This window comes from Octopus bimaculoides, chromosome 15 (assembly GCF_046866305.1).
Source record: "Octopus bimaculoides isolate indiv1 chromosome 15, ASM4686630v1, whole genome shotgun sequence".
Classification (NCBI taxonomy): Eukaryota; Metazoa; Mollusca; class Cephalopoda; order Octopoda; family Octopodidae; genus Octopus; species Octopus bimaculoides.
In genome coordinates, this window is record NC_142942.1 from 20,900,645 (window position 1) to 20,915,579 (window position 14,935).

General features: G+C 34.6%; 1 protein-coding gene across 2 annotated transcripts; it reads left to right on the forward strand.

Moving 5' to 3' along the window:
* The first annotated feature begins 4,573 nt into the window (after positions 1–4,573).
* On the forward strand, positions 4,574–7,816 carry LOC128249547 (uncharacterized). 2 transcript variants are annotated; one of them, XM_089363978.1, is made up of 3 exons: positions 4,574–4,648; positions 6,131–6,237; positions 7,345–7,816. In XM_089363978.1, exons 2-3 carry the CDS (start codon positions 6,156–6,158, stop codon positions 7,755–7,757), a joined length of 495 nt encoding a protein of 164 aa, XP_089220104.1. In that variant the 5' UTR covers positions 4,574–4,648; positions 6,131–6,155; the 3' UTR covers positions 7,758–7,816. The 2 variants fall into 2 exon arrangements, with proteins under 2 accessions (XP_089220104.1, XP_089220106.1); XM_089363980.1 differs by lacking the exon at positions 4,574–4,648 and adding an exon at positions 5,013–5,090.
* Positions 7,817–14,935: the final 7,119 nt, after the last annotated feature.

Genomic DNA, 14,935 nt, shown 5'->3' on the forward strand with positions numbered 1-14,935 from the left:
ATATTCAGATACGGAGACAAACACCATCTCACAGAGAGAGAGAGAGAGAGAGAGAGAGAGAGAGAGAGAGAGAGAGAGAGAGAGAGAGAGAGAGAGAGAGATTAATTCTTCATCAGTTGCGTCTATTCTAAACTAGGCGTACACACACACACACATAGAAACAGGGAGAAAGATATACGTACATGTGTGTGAATACTAATATCATGGCCTCGTAAAATTAGTTTGTGCAGCTATTCTTTTGATATATTCATTACATAAAAATTGTAAAACATATAAAACTTACTTTGTATATTGTTTCATATTTAATTATATAACTATCAATATTTTTGACAAAGAAACGTTGAGAAAAACTAAAAATTATTCTCATGGAATACTAACTCAGTTATCTCCCTTGGACCTTTAGAGTTCTTTCCCCTGAAAACTCGAGTTATTTCCCATGTTTTCACTATTTCCATTCATATATTCACATATTGAATTTAAGTACTCCAGGACTTCAATACATTTTGTAGACACCCAACATCCTGAAAGATAGCTGTAACACTGGCGAGATTTGAACTCAGAACTTAAAAGGGATTTCTTTTTATCTTTTTGTCTTTTGCTCCAAAAATGTAATCAAATTACAGATTTGTGCTCATTCTAACTATTTCAAACTTAACCTAATACATACATTCATGCATGCATACATACATACATACACACACACACACACACACACACACACATGTATATATACACACATATTGTGAGATACATCCATATGTACTCATTCATACATATATCTATATATATATATATATATATATATATATATATATATATATATATATATATATATATATAATTTATTAATGAGGGTAGAATTTGATATTAATCAATTAAAACCAGTGGTCTAGCATATTAAAAAAAATCCGAAGATTAAAATTATATTACAAAGAAGAATAAGAGGAAAAGTGGACTCCTATATGCTAGAAATAGATGCCGAATCATCTAACCACGAAAAATATGTTCTCAGTAAAAATTTAGCGACACAACAAACTGTAAAAGGGCAAAACAAATGAAAAAATACTAAATAAAAAAAAAACGATTAACCTACATACCATGGTTTCACCTGTTAAAATTTACATAAGCAAATATCTGCAGGGTCATCAGCGTAGTCTGTCGATTTATAAAATATAATTTCCAATAAATCGACAGACTACGCTGATGAGCCTGCAGATATTTACTTATGTAAATTTAAACAGGTGAAACCATGGTACGTAGGTTAATCGTTTTTTTTATTTAGTATTTTTTCATTTGTTTTGCCGTTTTACAGTCTGTTGTGTCGCTAAATTTTTACTGAGAATATATTTTTCGTGGTTAGATGATTCGGCATCTATTTCTAGCATATAGGAGTCCACTTTTGCTGGTCATTCCTCTTATTTTTGAATGTAATATATATATATATATATATATATATATATATATATATGCAAAATCGAACACGCATACACAAGATGTGTTTGCTGTTAGTTCGTGGGTCGGCTACGTATTAGGCATAAGAGAATACATTCTCGATGCGCCTGGCGATAAAAGAAGTGTGAAAGTAAGTCCTAGTCAAGCAAGACAACTCACATGGTGTCCCTTTCCGGGCGACAGACATCGATGTTTCGTTACTGTTGTGACTTTCCAATGCCATGTATCGAAAAAGTCCTGCCGCAATGTTTTAAAAACCATCTGCTGACATGTCCCAACGTTTCATGGTACAGACAATTTCAAATATAAATTACAATCAGCTCGAGTTATCTATCTATCTATCTATCTATCTATCTATCTATCTATCTATTTATCTATCTATCTATGTAGATAGATACATATACATACATTCACACACACACACACACACACACACACACACACATATATATATATATATATATACATATATATATATATATATATATATACATATATGTATGTATATATGTATGTATATATGTATGTATGTATGTATTTATGTATCCATGTATATATGTGTGTGTATGTATGTATTTATGTATGTGAGTGTATGCATTTACATACGCTGTAAATCAAGTTAACCTTCTACAGCTCTTAAATTAAATTGCATAATTAACACATTTTTCATCCATATTTTGTTGTGCTTCCAACTGTGTCTTATTGAAACGTAAAAACTTTTAAAATATACACCGTAGTTAATATCAATAGCATTCCACTTAATCATTTCACTTAATGATTGTTAGTCAGCGATATTAATACGACACGTCTTAATTTTTACCATATACAATAATATTTGTTTTAAGTAAATTACACCATTTATTTCGAATTAGTAAAAATATTCATCAATGATTTAATGAACCATAACAAATTATCGATATATTCGGTCTGAGAGTAAGTCCTGCTGCAAATTTGACACGATAACTTTGAGGGAACTTTTTAATACTCAGGGCCAAATAAGCATCATTTTTTATATTCTGATGATTTGTTTCTTCTTTGCAGATTATTTTATGCCATAGAGGTCAAACTCGTATTGATTTCTCGCTTTTAAAATTAGTTTAGATTAGACCCATATCAGATAATGCGTACTATATGAATTCGACAGGGTCTCTTAAGCAATCGAAGCGGAAAGAAATATTCATTCTGTCCATGAAAATGAAACTTTAAGTATCCGGACATGCCAGCAATAGCTTACCGCATTTCGCTTGGGAAATTTTTCGCTCGCAGATTCCCCTCAATGCAGACGATGACCGCGGTCTTCCAGATCATTTACTGTAGACATTTTGAACAGTTCTCTCTGCTACAAATTTATCTCTAATTTCAGTAATGGTAAGTTACGTAGGTGGATGGGTTTGCAATTTCTTCTTAAAGCCTTTTTGTACTTCGATTCCGTGTCTAATCTTCCAATAAATATTTAGGACATATTCCCTTTGTTCAAATCTGGGTTTGTCTCCCTTCAATATTTCTAATGGGTTGAGTCTAAAAAGAAACGAATATTAAATGAATTACCAGCACTTAGAGTGTATATACATTTTCTAGGCACAATGTCTGTATGATATTTGTGAATACAAACTCACATACACCGACATACATAAATGTAATTATGGTGGTGGACGCTTGTAAAGACTGTGTTGCCCAGTAATTAAGAAGTTTGCTTCTAAATTACAAGGTATAGGGTTTCAAATGTCTTAATCTCTATACCCGGGTCTGGGTAGAAATAAAGACAATTGTCCAAGGTGTTCATGAAAATGAATTGTAGGTAACTTTGTGTAAACCCTTCGGATTGATTGTCTGTGAGAAGAAATGTCCATCCTTGTCACAGACTGGATCAAGCTGGTTCCACAAGAGATTTACTTTAAGGTCAGACATAACAGCGGAATACGCAGACTCTTATATATTTACTCAATTTGGTTGTTCAGACGATTGAACTGGCAACACGTGATTGGGAATGTCGCACGAGATCCATCTTTCTCATGCACTTGACATACATACATACATACATACATACATACATACATACATACATACATGCATACATACATACGTACATGTATACATGCATACATACATACATACATACATAGATTCTTCCCGAAATATCATAAAAATCTGAAGAATCCCAATCAATCTTGAGGGATGCCTTGAGAAAGACAAGAGGTCCCTCATTCCACTAGGTATACTGCACTGTAAGCCACAGAAGAATATAAAATTCTACAAGAAAATGAAGTACTTCCAAGGCCGAGAATAGAACCTGCTTTGGTGGCCACCACACTAGACGTGTATTTATTTATTTGTGTATTTGTTTATTTATTTCTGGAATACTTGTTACAATACAGCTCCCAGGATAACAATGTGGTAATAAAATTGTTTTAACAGCAGAATATATCAGGGCTAAAACATTATGGCTCTGACTTCAAAACACACACACACACACACACACACACACACACACACACACACACACACACACACACACACACACACACACACAATTCATGATTATATCATAAAATGTAACGTCCTGCTGTTCTTAGTTTAATTACACAATTAAGCTTTCTTCTGAATTAATTTACTACATTGCTAACTGTGCTCTACATCGAATATAGGACTTCAAAAAACAGAATCTCGTATTTAGGTTCAAACACTGTCTATTCGTCGTATTCTATTAAATTTAACTTAATCAATGCCAACCAGACAAATAACCATTTGTCCACACTTTTCAGATCTTTCAAATATAATTTCTGTGGCTTGTGTTGACACACGGCCTAACATTTAGGAGGCTTGTTTTTCGCAAGTATTTCAACGCCTTTATTCCTTTTGTAGTATTTGTACATGTAAAAGTTATATATATCCTCAATACCACCACCACCACTACTAACTACCACTACCACTGTCACCAACATCACCAGTATTTTAGCCACCACCACCGCAACCACCATAACCAACACTATCCCCTCTACACCGACACTATTCTCCTCCACTTCAAAACGAAGGCTGAGTTGCATATCCTTAGACCATAACTACTACTACTACTACTACTACTACTACTACTACTACTACTACTACTACTAATACTACTACTATTAGCTGTTACTATATAAGGGCAGTGATCTTTAATTCTCATTAGATAACGCGCTTGTCAAGAAATTCAAACACGGTATGTCAATCATTATATAACATTAAACACACACACACACATATATATATATGTGTGTGTGTGTATGCATTTATTATTTTATTATTATTATAGTATTTTGTTATTGTTATATTTATTATTTATAATTTGTAAACATTTGATAATTTATAAACATTTAATTATTGAATTGGTAAAATAATCAGAAAAGTTACATCTATTCATCTCCTCAAATATATAATACAATACCAAAGACTTTCTATATCTTACTCTCTCTCTCTCTCTCTCTCTCTCTCTCTCTCTCTCTCTCTCTCTCTCTCTCTCTCTCTCTCTGATACACACACACATACGCACATATATTTATTCATTTAATCTTTTACTTGTTTCAGTCCTCTGACTGGGGCCATACTGGAGAACCGCCTTTTCGTCGAAAAAATTGATCACTGGATTATTCTTTCTAAGTCTGGTACTTATTCTATCGGTCTCTTTGCCGAACCGCCATGTTACGGTGACATAAACACTCCAACATCGGTCGTCAAGCGATCGAGGTGGAGACAAAGACAAACAGAAGCACAAAGATAACACACACATACACACACACACACACACACATACACACATATATATACATACATATATATATATATATACATATATACACATACATACATATATAGTTGAAATTTATAGAAAAAGAAAAGACGAAGACAGGTGTATAAACAACAAGCAGGTATATTAGTTTGACGCTCGAGAAGGTGATAAAGTCTTTTACGTTTCGAGCCTACGCTCTCCAACAGAAATGAACACAAGGAAATAAACAGAGAGAGAATAAAAAAATACTTTTGGTCAATTATGGCCACTTAAAAATATTCATTAAGTACAGGACATCACCAACGAGTGAAAAATACGAAAGATAAGTACTGGACAAAATACCGGAGGAGGGAACTCCTCATCAGTTGTCGAATGTTTTACTACTCCCTATTTCGTGCTTTTAATGACAAGATAGGAAAACTTCATAAGACAACAGTATGCAGAAAATTTTAAAATATAATAAATAATATATATTTATAAATTTATATAATTTAAAGTTTATTCCGTTAGAAACATAGCAAACTACAGTATAGAGCTCGTTCACTCTTAGAATTAGCGAATAGCCAGTAGAAATACGATATACCTCCAAGTCTAGATTCTGGCACTCGCCGTGTGTGAAAATAAAATTGAATAAGATAGTGTCAATAAAAAGGTCTCCTTATTTCATTCTGTGTTCCTTTTGGTTGAAGAGAGTAGCTCGAAACGTCAAAGACATTCTCTATCCCCGAGCGAGCGTTAAACTAATACATCCATTTGTTGTTTACACCACCTGTCTTCGTCTGTTATTTTTTCGTAAATTCTCCCATATATATATATATATATATATATATATATATATATATATATATACATGCATACACGTACACATGTTATTTAGTTTTTGTCGTATTTCTTCTATTTTTTCGTATTCTATAGCTTAAAGCCGCAAAATATATTAGAAATGAAGATAGGTTCGACGCTGTACCTTTTCGTAATCCTAGCTGTCTTAGTTTGGGGAAAGGTCAAAATTGAAGAACTTAATGGTAAGTTGTTTTGTCTAATTTTACTCCTTCTAACTTTTAGTAACCTTCTTCAGTGATAGGTTTACTCCTCACAAACGCATTCATATATAACAGTTAGCTGTTACGATGACGAGATAGAAAGGGAAATAGGGTTCTGCTGCTGCTGCTGATACTACTACTACTACTACTACTACTACTACTACTACTACTACTACTACTACTACTACTACTACTACCACTACTACTACATTGCTGAAAACATCAAATTCTGGGCAGCTCACTCGTATCAACTACTCAGTCATCGTTTGAGATTACATTTCTTGTAAGTTGTAGATTTTTGTCAGCATGGAAGCGTGCTTTCTCGGAATGTCATGTAAATTCTTTTACAAAAATTTATCTACATATCTCATATTGAACACTCGTTCTTCCGGGTTCGGTATTTACGTATTAGAGTCTATGTCTATCATTCATACAACTACACGTGCACACGCAAGCACACACACACACACACACACACACACACACACACACACACACACACACACACACACAGACGTGTCGTTTCAGTTCTTGAACCGGGCGACGCGTTGTGTTCTTGAGTAAAACACTTCATTTCACGTTGCTTCAGTCCACTCAGCTGGCAAAAATAAATAACGCCGCGATGGACTGGCGTCCTGTCCAGTGGGAATGTAATATATGTGTCACAGAAACCAGGAAACCCGCTTTTACATAGACAGGCAGACAAAGTGACAGACTAACAGACTGACAGACAGACAGGTAGATATATAGCTAATAAGCTAGCTAGCTAACTAGCTAGATAGATAGATAAGACAGATAAGATAGATAGATAGACAGATAAGATAGATAGATAGATAGATAGATAGATAGATAGATAGATAGATAGATAGATAGATAGATAGATAGATAGACATGCATTCATACACACAGACACACAGACACACTCACATATATGCACAATGACTGGCAAAGAGAAAAAAATAAGGAATGGAATTCGGAGAATCGTAAAAGTATGTGTACTTCATAAATTTTTGCTGTTATTTTGTTTTTCATTTAAAGTAGAAAGTGACTTCTATCTGTTGATTTTTCTGTATTTCTTTCTATTTCTAGACGGCAATAAGGCTGGTTCAAATGCAGAGAAAAGAGCGATGGGGAATGCAGCTATCGATATTCCAGCTATCAAGAGAGTTAAACGCGAAAACTCTAGATACAGCATTTATGAAATTTATAATATAATAGAAAAAGCGCGCATTAAAATGATTGCAGAAAAAAAGAAGAAACAAGGCAGAGGTCTTATGAATTCTCTTGCTCGTGATAATGGCTTCGCTGGCAAGGGACATCAAATATCGAAACGTTCTGTTGAGGAAGCACCGCTGTCCCTCGACGAAGAAATGTCTAATACTCAAGATTCTCAAATTCCTTTGCAACTTTCAAAGGAATTATATAAAAGAAGACGGAATGCTCTCTATTCTCCTCCAGAGGCCTACAAAGTCTCAAGTATTTTCGATGCCCCCGAAATATAGGGCTGAATTATCTCATTTCAACGAATTTCATAACAATTAGCTCTGGTCGCTTCAATACAGGCAAGTTTATATGCTTCTGTTATTAGTCTGTTGATATTTCATTTAATAAAATCCTCTATATTTATGTTAAAAAGGAAAATTGATACGGTGATACCATCAGCTGCAAAATAACATTATCAACATCAACACAAAAAAAAATCGCTTCTAAAATACTTCCCAGAAATAACAAACAGCCGACACATCCAGCAACACCAATAATAATTCCTTTACGACAGAGCTAACTATTTTGATTAATTATACTTCCATTTCAATATTATAATTTAATTTTGTCACTCAAAAATCAACAATAGCCTTAAACGTGATATCTTAACAGACGCTGGAGAGAAGCGAAGAAACGGTTTATAGAATGGAAATGTATATAGGAAACAAATCTTACATTCTAAGTTCAAACACCATCGCTGTCGGTATTGCCTTTTACTATTATGCGTTTGGTAAAATATGTTTCAATGAAGTATTAGATATTTCTTAACAACCACACCCACCGCCAGCTAAATGATCACAGTTTGTGGTTATACTGTGAATCAATATCGTATTCCACAACAGATTTAGTTTATACTACATTTAAAAACCCTTGTGTTTAGTAACGAATGGATCTTGATAAAAACGTATTTAAAACAAAAACAAAAATTATAAAATGAATAAATGTACATGAATATTAATTATAGTTGAAAACAATAAAATTAATCAGCAGTCAACTTCAATTTTTTTTATTGGAATCTCATCTCTAGATTGAAAGCAATATTATTTACCAGGCCGTTCAATGGTGATTTTAACCTCAGGTGAAATTCATCTATCTATCTATCTATCTCTATATATATGCGTGCGTACGTATGTGCGTGGATGTATATAGATATAGATATACAGATTATCCAGATTATCTACTTTCTATCATTTCATATAAATATATATATATATATATATATATATATATATATATATATATATATATATATATATATATATATATATATATGATTATATATGATTATATATAAACATACATATTTACACTTATGCAATCACACAGGCACCAGCAAACACACTCACACACGCACAAGCACAGACACGCACGCACGCACACACACACAAACACACACCCACACACACACACACTCACCAAGCAAACGTATAGGGTTCTTATTATTGTTGATAAATGCGTATGACATCCGTTAAACGAATTAATTTTTCTCTTATTCAATTTACTTCGTAGATCTATGAAGAAGAATGCAACATCACATATGCACACACAGCAGATGCACACATACACACAAAGCAGGAAGAAAGCAAGAGACAATGTCTATCGAAGAGAAACACCTAAGATCTGAATTCATTTCATTTAAAGTGTACTTTCTCGGAAGAAAATCCAGGGAAAAATCGAACCTACATCGTTTGTTACTCATTTTAGAGAACTATCAATGTTTATCTATCAATCTATCAATCAGAATTTATTCTAATTAACTTACAGACCGAGGATAGAACACAACAATCACACGAACAACAACAACAACCACGTCATCAACATCCACACTAGCAACAACAGTGACAACAATACCGGTAGCGATTACAGCAGTAATCACAGATAAAGGGGAAGAAACTGCAGAGAACGAAGGGGAAGTAATTTATGGAAACCAAAGAAATAACAAAAGAAATGAAAAACAAAGACATAAACAAAGCGGAGAATAGTAATTTATTTGTAAAATACATGAAATGAATTTTCGAATTGAAAAAGAAAGAATAAGAAAACAAATTATATATTTTGATATGAGACAAAAATATCTAAGAGAGACGTGTTTTTATTTCATAGCCTTTCGCTAGTTTATATTCTCCAAGTTCATTAATCTTCCATATTGTCATTCACATTGTGTGTATGTGTGTGCGTAAGTACGTTTATATATATACACACACACACACACATATATATATATATATATATATATATATATATATATATATATATATATATATATATATATATATATATATATACATATATATGCATATAAACATATATATATATATTTGAATATATGCATACATACATATATGTATAGTAATAATAATTATAATCACGGAATTTGTATATATATATATATATATTTATATATATCAAAAGGATGGCTATTCCATAGCCATACCAACAATCCAACATACTTCCATCATCAGCTGCCCCAGGGGTGTCATTATGGTTTCGACACCTGGGCAGTACCATTCAATCCGGTGGTGTCAACACCACTAAAATAAGCGTTGTGTTGTTTGGGAACAAACAGACCAAAGAAATCACAAATTTCAACACACACACACACACACACACACACACACACACACACACACACATACACATACACACACACACACACACACACACACACACATATATATATATATATATATATATATATATATATATATATATATATATATATATATATATATATACTTAAGAGAATATTTCAGATATAGAAATAAAGTCAAACTATAACCAAAATGAAGCGAAACGCAAAAAACCTGCAATCTGAACACTTCATTGTTTCTTCGTTGAATATTCTGAAAGACATTGCGATATTTTCTCTGAGTTATAAATTCGTTTATTTCATCATTATTGTGATATTTGTTTGTTTGTCTTTTATTTTACTTTTCTGATTGGTTGTGTTTATTTTTCTTCTGATTAAAAAATTTTTAAAAAACTTTTATAGCCAAATTGTCCAATTATTTTTCTTGACAATACAACAATCACTTGATTATCGCGGGTGTTACGTTCCAAAACCACCCGCGATAGGTGAATATCCGTAAAGTAGAAACAGTACTGCATGGTATGTTTTGTTTTTTATTTTTATAAAAAAGAACTCGTTTGGTATTTGCGCGCTTCTTGTTGAAAGACTGCCGTCAATTCGTAGACAGCCGTGTGCTGTAAACTTTAAGTCGTATCCCCACAGAAAATCGTCTTGTGGCGTTTGGTTTGGTAAATACAAGTGTTTTCTTTCTTTGTCCAGTTCCCTGTTTGGCAAAACTTCGTCAAAATAGACAATTACCCCGATTGCGCTTGAAGCGCCTTATCTTGCTGGAAAAAAAGGCTCCGCAAGGCGGCAAACTGGCAGAAACATTAGCACTCCGGGCGAAATGCTTAGCTGTATTTCGTCTGTCTTTACGTTCTGAGTTCGAATTCAGCCGAGGTCGACTTTACCTTTCATCCTTTCGGGGTCGATAAATTAAGTACCAGTTGCATCCTGGGGATCAATCTAATCGACTGGCCCTCTACCTCAAAATTTCGGGCCTTGTGCCTAGAGTAGAAAAGAATATTTTAATGGGTTAAGTCTAAAGAGAAACGAAAATTAAATGGATTACCAGCTCTTAGAGTGTATATACATTTTGTAGACACAATGTCTATATGATATTTGTGAATACAAACTCACATGCACCGACATATATAAATGTAATTATGGTGGTGGACGCTTGTAAAGACTGTATGACTGAGTAATTTAGAAGTTTGCTTCTAAATTACAAGGTATAGGGTTTCTTCGCATAGTGTGGTCTGTCGGTCAAATGTCTTAATCTCTACACCCGGGTGAGAGTAGAAATAAAGACAATCGTCCAAGGTGTTCATGGATTGAACACCTTCGGATTGATTGTCTGGGAGAAGAAATGTCCATCCTTGTCACAGACTGGATCAAGCTGGTTCCACAAGAGATTTACTTTAAGGTTAGATATAACAGTGGAATACTCAGTTTTTTTTGTTTTTTTTTTTGCCTCCGGTTGTTCAGACAATTGAACAACTGGAAATGCGTGGTCAACAATGTTGCTCGTAATACATCTCACCCCATTTATATACATGCTCAAATACATGCACGCATGCACACGTACGCAGAAAAAGGTGCCACAGAAAATATGTTATTATACAAATAAATGAGAATAGAACCAGCTTTGGTGTCCATCAAACAGGACGCTTATTTATATAATTGTTTTATTTAACCCTGCCTACAACACACCTGTCAGGATCACAATATGTTAATAAAATTATTTTAACATCAGAATATATTACAGCTAAAATATTATTACTGTAAGATGGATATACGCTCGCCCACATGCATACAAGCACACACATACACACACACACACACACACACACACACACACACACACACACACACACACACACACACACACACACACACACACACACACACATATATAATTATATCATAAAACGTAACGTCTTGCTGCTTTTCTTTTAATTAAATAATTAGAAGCTTCTATTAATTTGCTTCAACGCCCACTGTACTCTACTCCGAATACAGGGCTGTAAAAAAAGTATCCTGTATTCAGGATCAGAAACCACCATCACCATCACCATCACTAGTATTCAGCCACCAAAACCACCACCGCCGCCATCACCACCACCACTACTACTACAGCAATCATCTCACCAATGAACGCCAACACTACCACCTCTACTTCTTTCTCCTCCCTCAAACGAAGGCACGGCTGCATATTGTTAAGCTACCACCACCACAACCGCTACTACTACTACTACTACTACTACTACTACTACTACTACTACTACTACCACTACTACTACTACTACTACTACTACTACTACTACTACTACTACTACTACTACTACTACTACCACCACCACTACTGCCGCCACAACCACCGTCTCGACCACCTCTGTTACTACTACACCTCTGTTACAGCTGCTGCTGCTGCTGCTGCTGCTAATACTACTAATAATACTACCACTAGTACTAATACAACTACCACCGCAACTATCACCTCCTCCAACACCATTACCACTAGTTGTTACTATATAAGGGCAGCGATTGTTATTTGTCATTGCATATCTTAACTGAAGTCACATACGGTATGCCGCTTTCTGTGTTATAATATCATATAACTCTCTCTCTCTCTCTCTCTCTCTCTCTCTCTCTCTCTCTCTCTCTCTCTCTCTCTCTCTCTCTCTCTCTCCATATATACATGCATACATATATATGTGTGTATGTGTACATGTCAACATTTATACATGATACAAACACACACACACAAACACACACAGACACACACATATTTGTGACTTAAGTCTACCATTGGTTTCATGTTAAGAAAAGTAGGAAAATATCCTAGTGTCTTAACAATGTTTCAAGCCGATCACATGGAGAAAGGTGCTCGCCTCCATTTTGGAAAACAATTAACATGAAACCAATGGCAGCCTTAATTTACAAATAAAGAAATTATATAGCCACCAATGCGGTCTTGAGCATTCATTTTATCGTTCGACATGTGTGTGTATATATATATATATATATATATATATATATTTATAGGTTATGAGCGATTGTGGTGTCAATTAGACCCAGAGGTTTCAGGTAATGCTGAGTAAATGCTATGGATAGACCACAGTTAAGCTCCAGGTTCGGTGGTTATGGAAATAAGGGGTCCAACGTAGGTCATATATCAGCGTGTGAATATAAGGATTTACTTTTCGTAATGAGATAAAGACAAAGGCTATGTATAATATAGAATGTCTGACAGCTGTTTCCAGGATATTTATTATATCCCTTCATCGGAGACGGTGTGAGAGGATGATTAAGCAATAGTTAGTTTAGTTAAGATAGGAAATAGAGAGTGAATGTAGAGATATTGTATTTGTAAATCCAATGTTTAGGCAGAATGGTATACATATAAGATTCCAATACCTTGTGAGCAAGATCCAATTGATTTTAAGATTGGTCGTTGCCTTTGTAAATCCTTATTAAAATTCCAGCAACCCAGCCCATGGAAAACAAGACCGAAACCGTTTGCGTTGAATAAAGCGTCAAAGTTACGATCCTGGATGCTTGAGTTTGATCCAACTTGATCAGGTAATCACGAAAGCACAGTTTACCACTCAACCTTTACCGTTGTGTTGTATCGAACGAGACGAAAGTTGTGAGTATTCATGGTCAAGATTGCACACGTCTTCGATTCCTAACTTGACTCACGACAGATGTTAAATTTTCCGCTAACGCTGGTCAAAATCTTAAACACTGTGTTTAACAGTTATGAGCCAAATATAATCATTTACAACCTTATTTTTCACACAATTTCTCAGTTTGATAAGGAGGCGAACTGGCAGAAACATTAGCACACCGGGCGAAATGCTTAGCGGTATTTCGTCTGCCGTTACGTTCTGAGTTCAAATTCCGCCGAGGTCTACTTTGTCTTTCATCCTTTCGGAGTCGATAAATTACGTACCTTTACGCACTGGGGTCGATGTAATCGTGTTAATCCCTTTGTCTTTCCTTGTTTGTCCCCTCTATGTTTAGCCCCTTGTGGGCAATAAAGAAATAAGAAATAAGAAACGTTAGCGCAACGGGCGAAATGCTTAGCGGTATTTCGTCTGTCTTTACGTTCTGAATTTAAAATTCCGCCGAGGTCGACTTTGCCTTTCATCCTTTCGGGGTCGATAAATTAAGTACCAATTGCGTACTGGGGTTGATCTAATCGACTGGTCCCCTCCCCAAAGATTTCGGGCCTTGTACCTAGAGTAGAAAAGAATCTCTGTTTGATATCTCGCCCACGTTCAATGAACTGGAAAATTCTTCTGTTATGCTGCCAGTGTAGTAGATGTCTGCCATGAGGTCGGCGAACAAAGCGGGAGCATATTCACATAAACCTGGTACATCAACTCATTATGCTGAATATCCAAACCAGGTGATCTGCGCTGCATACATCCACTTCTGACCACCTGCGTTACACTTTTGCAACACTACATCTTCTGCCGAGCTAAGAAGTAGGGTCAACTCTTGTCATTGTGCACGCGCTTGTATGCATTTATGTGAGTGAGAGTGCTTACATTGGAGTCTCTGAGTGTATACTCATGCATGCTGGTATGTTTGCATATCTGTATGCATATACTTATATACATATATATATATATGTATGTGTGTGTGTGCGTATATATATATATATACACCCATACATTCATACATACATATATATATATATATATATACATTATACAATGAAATATGTGCGTGTATGTAGGTATTTATATACGTGTATACGTATGTATATGTAAATATATCCGTACATACACAAGTATATACATATATATACATATACATACATACGTATATACATAT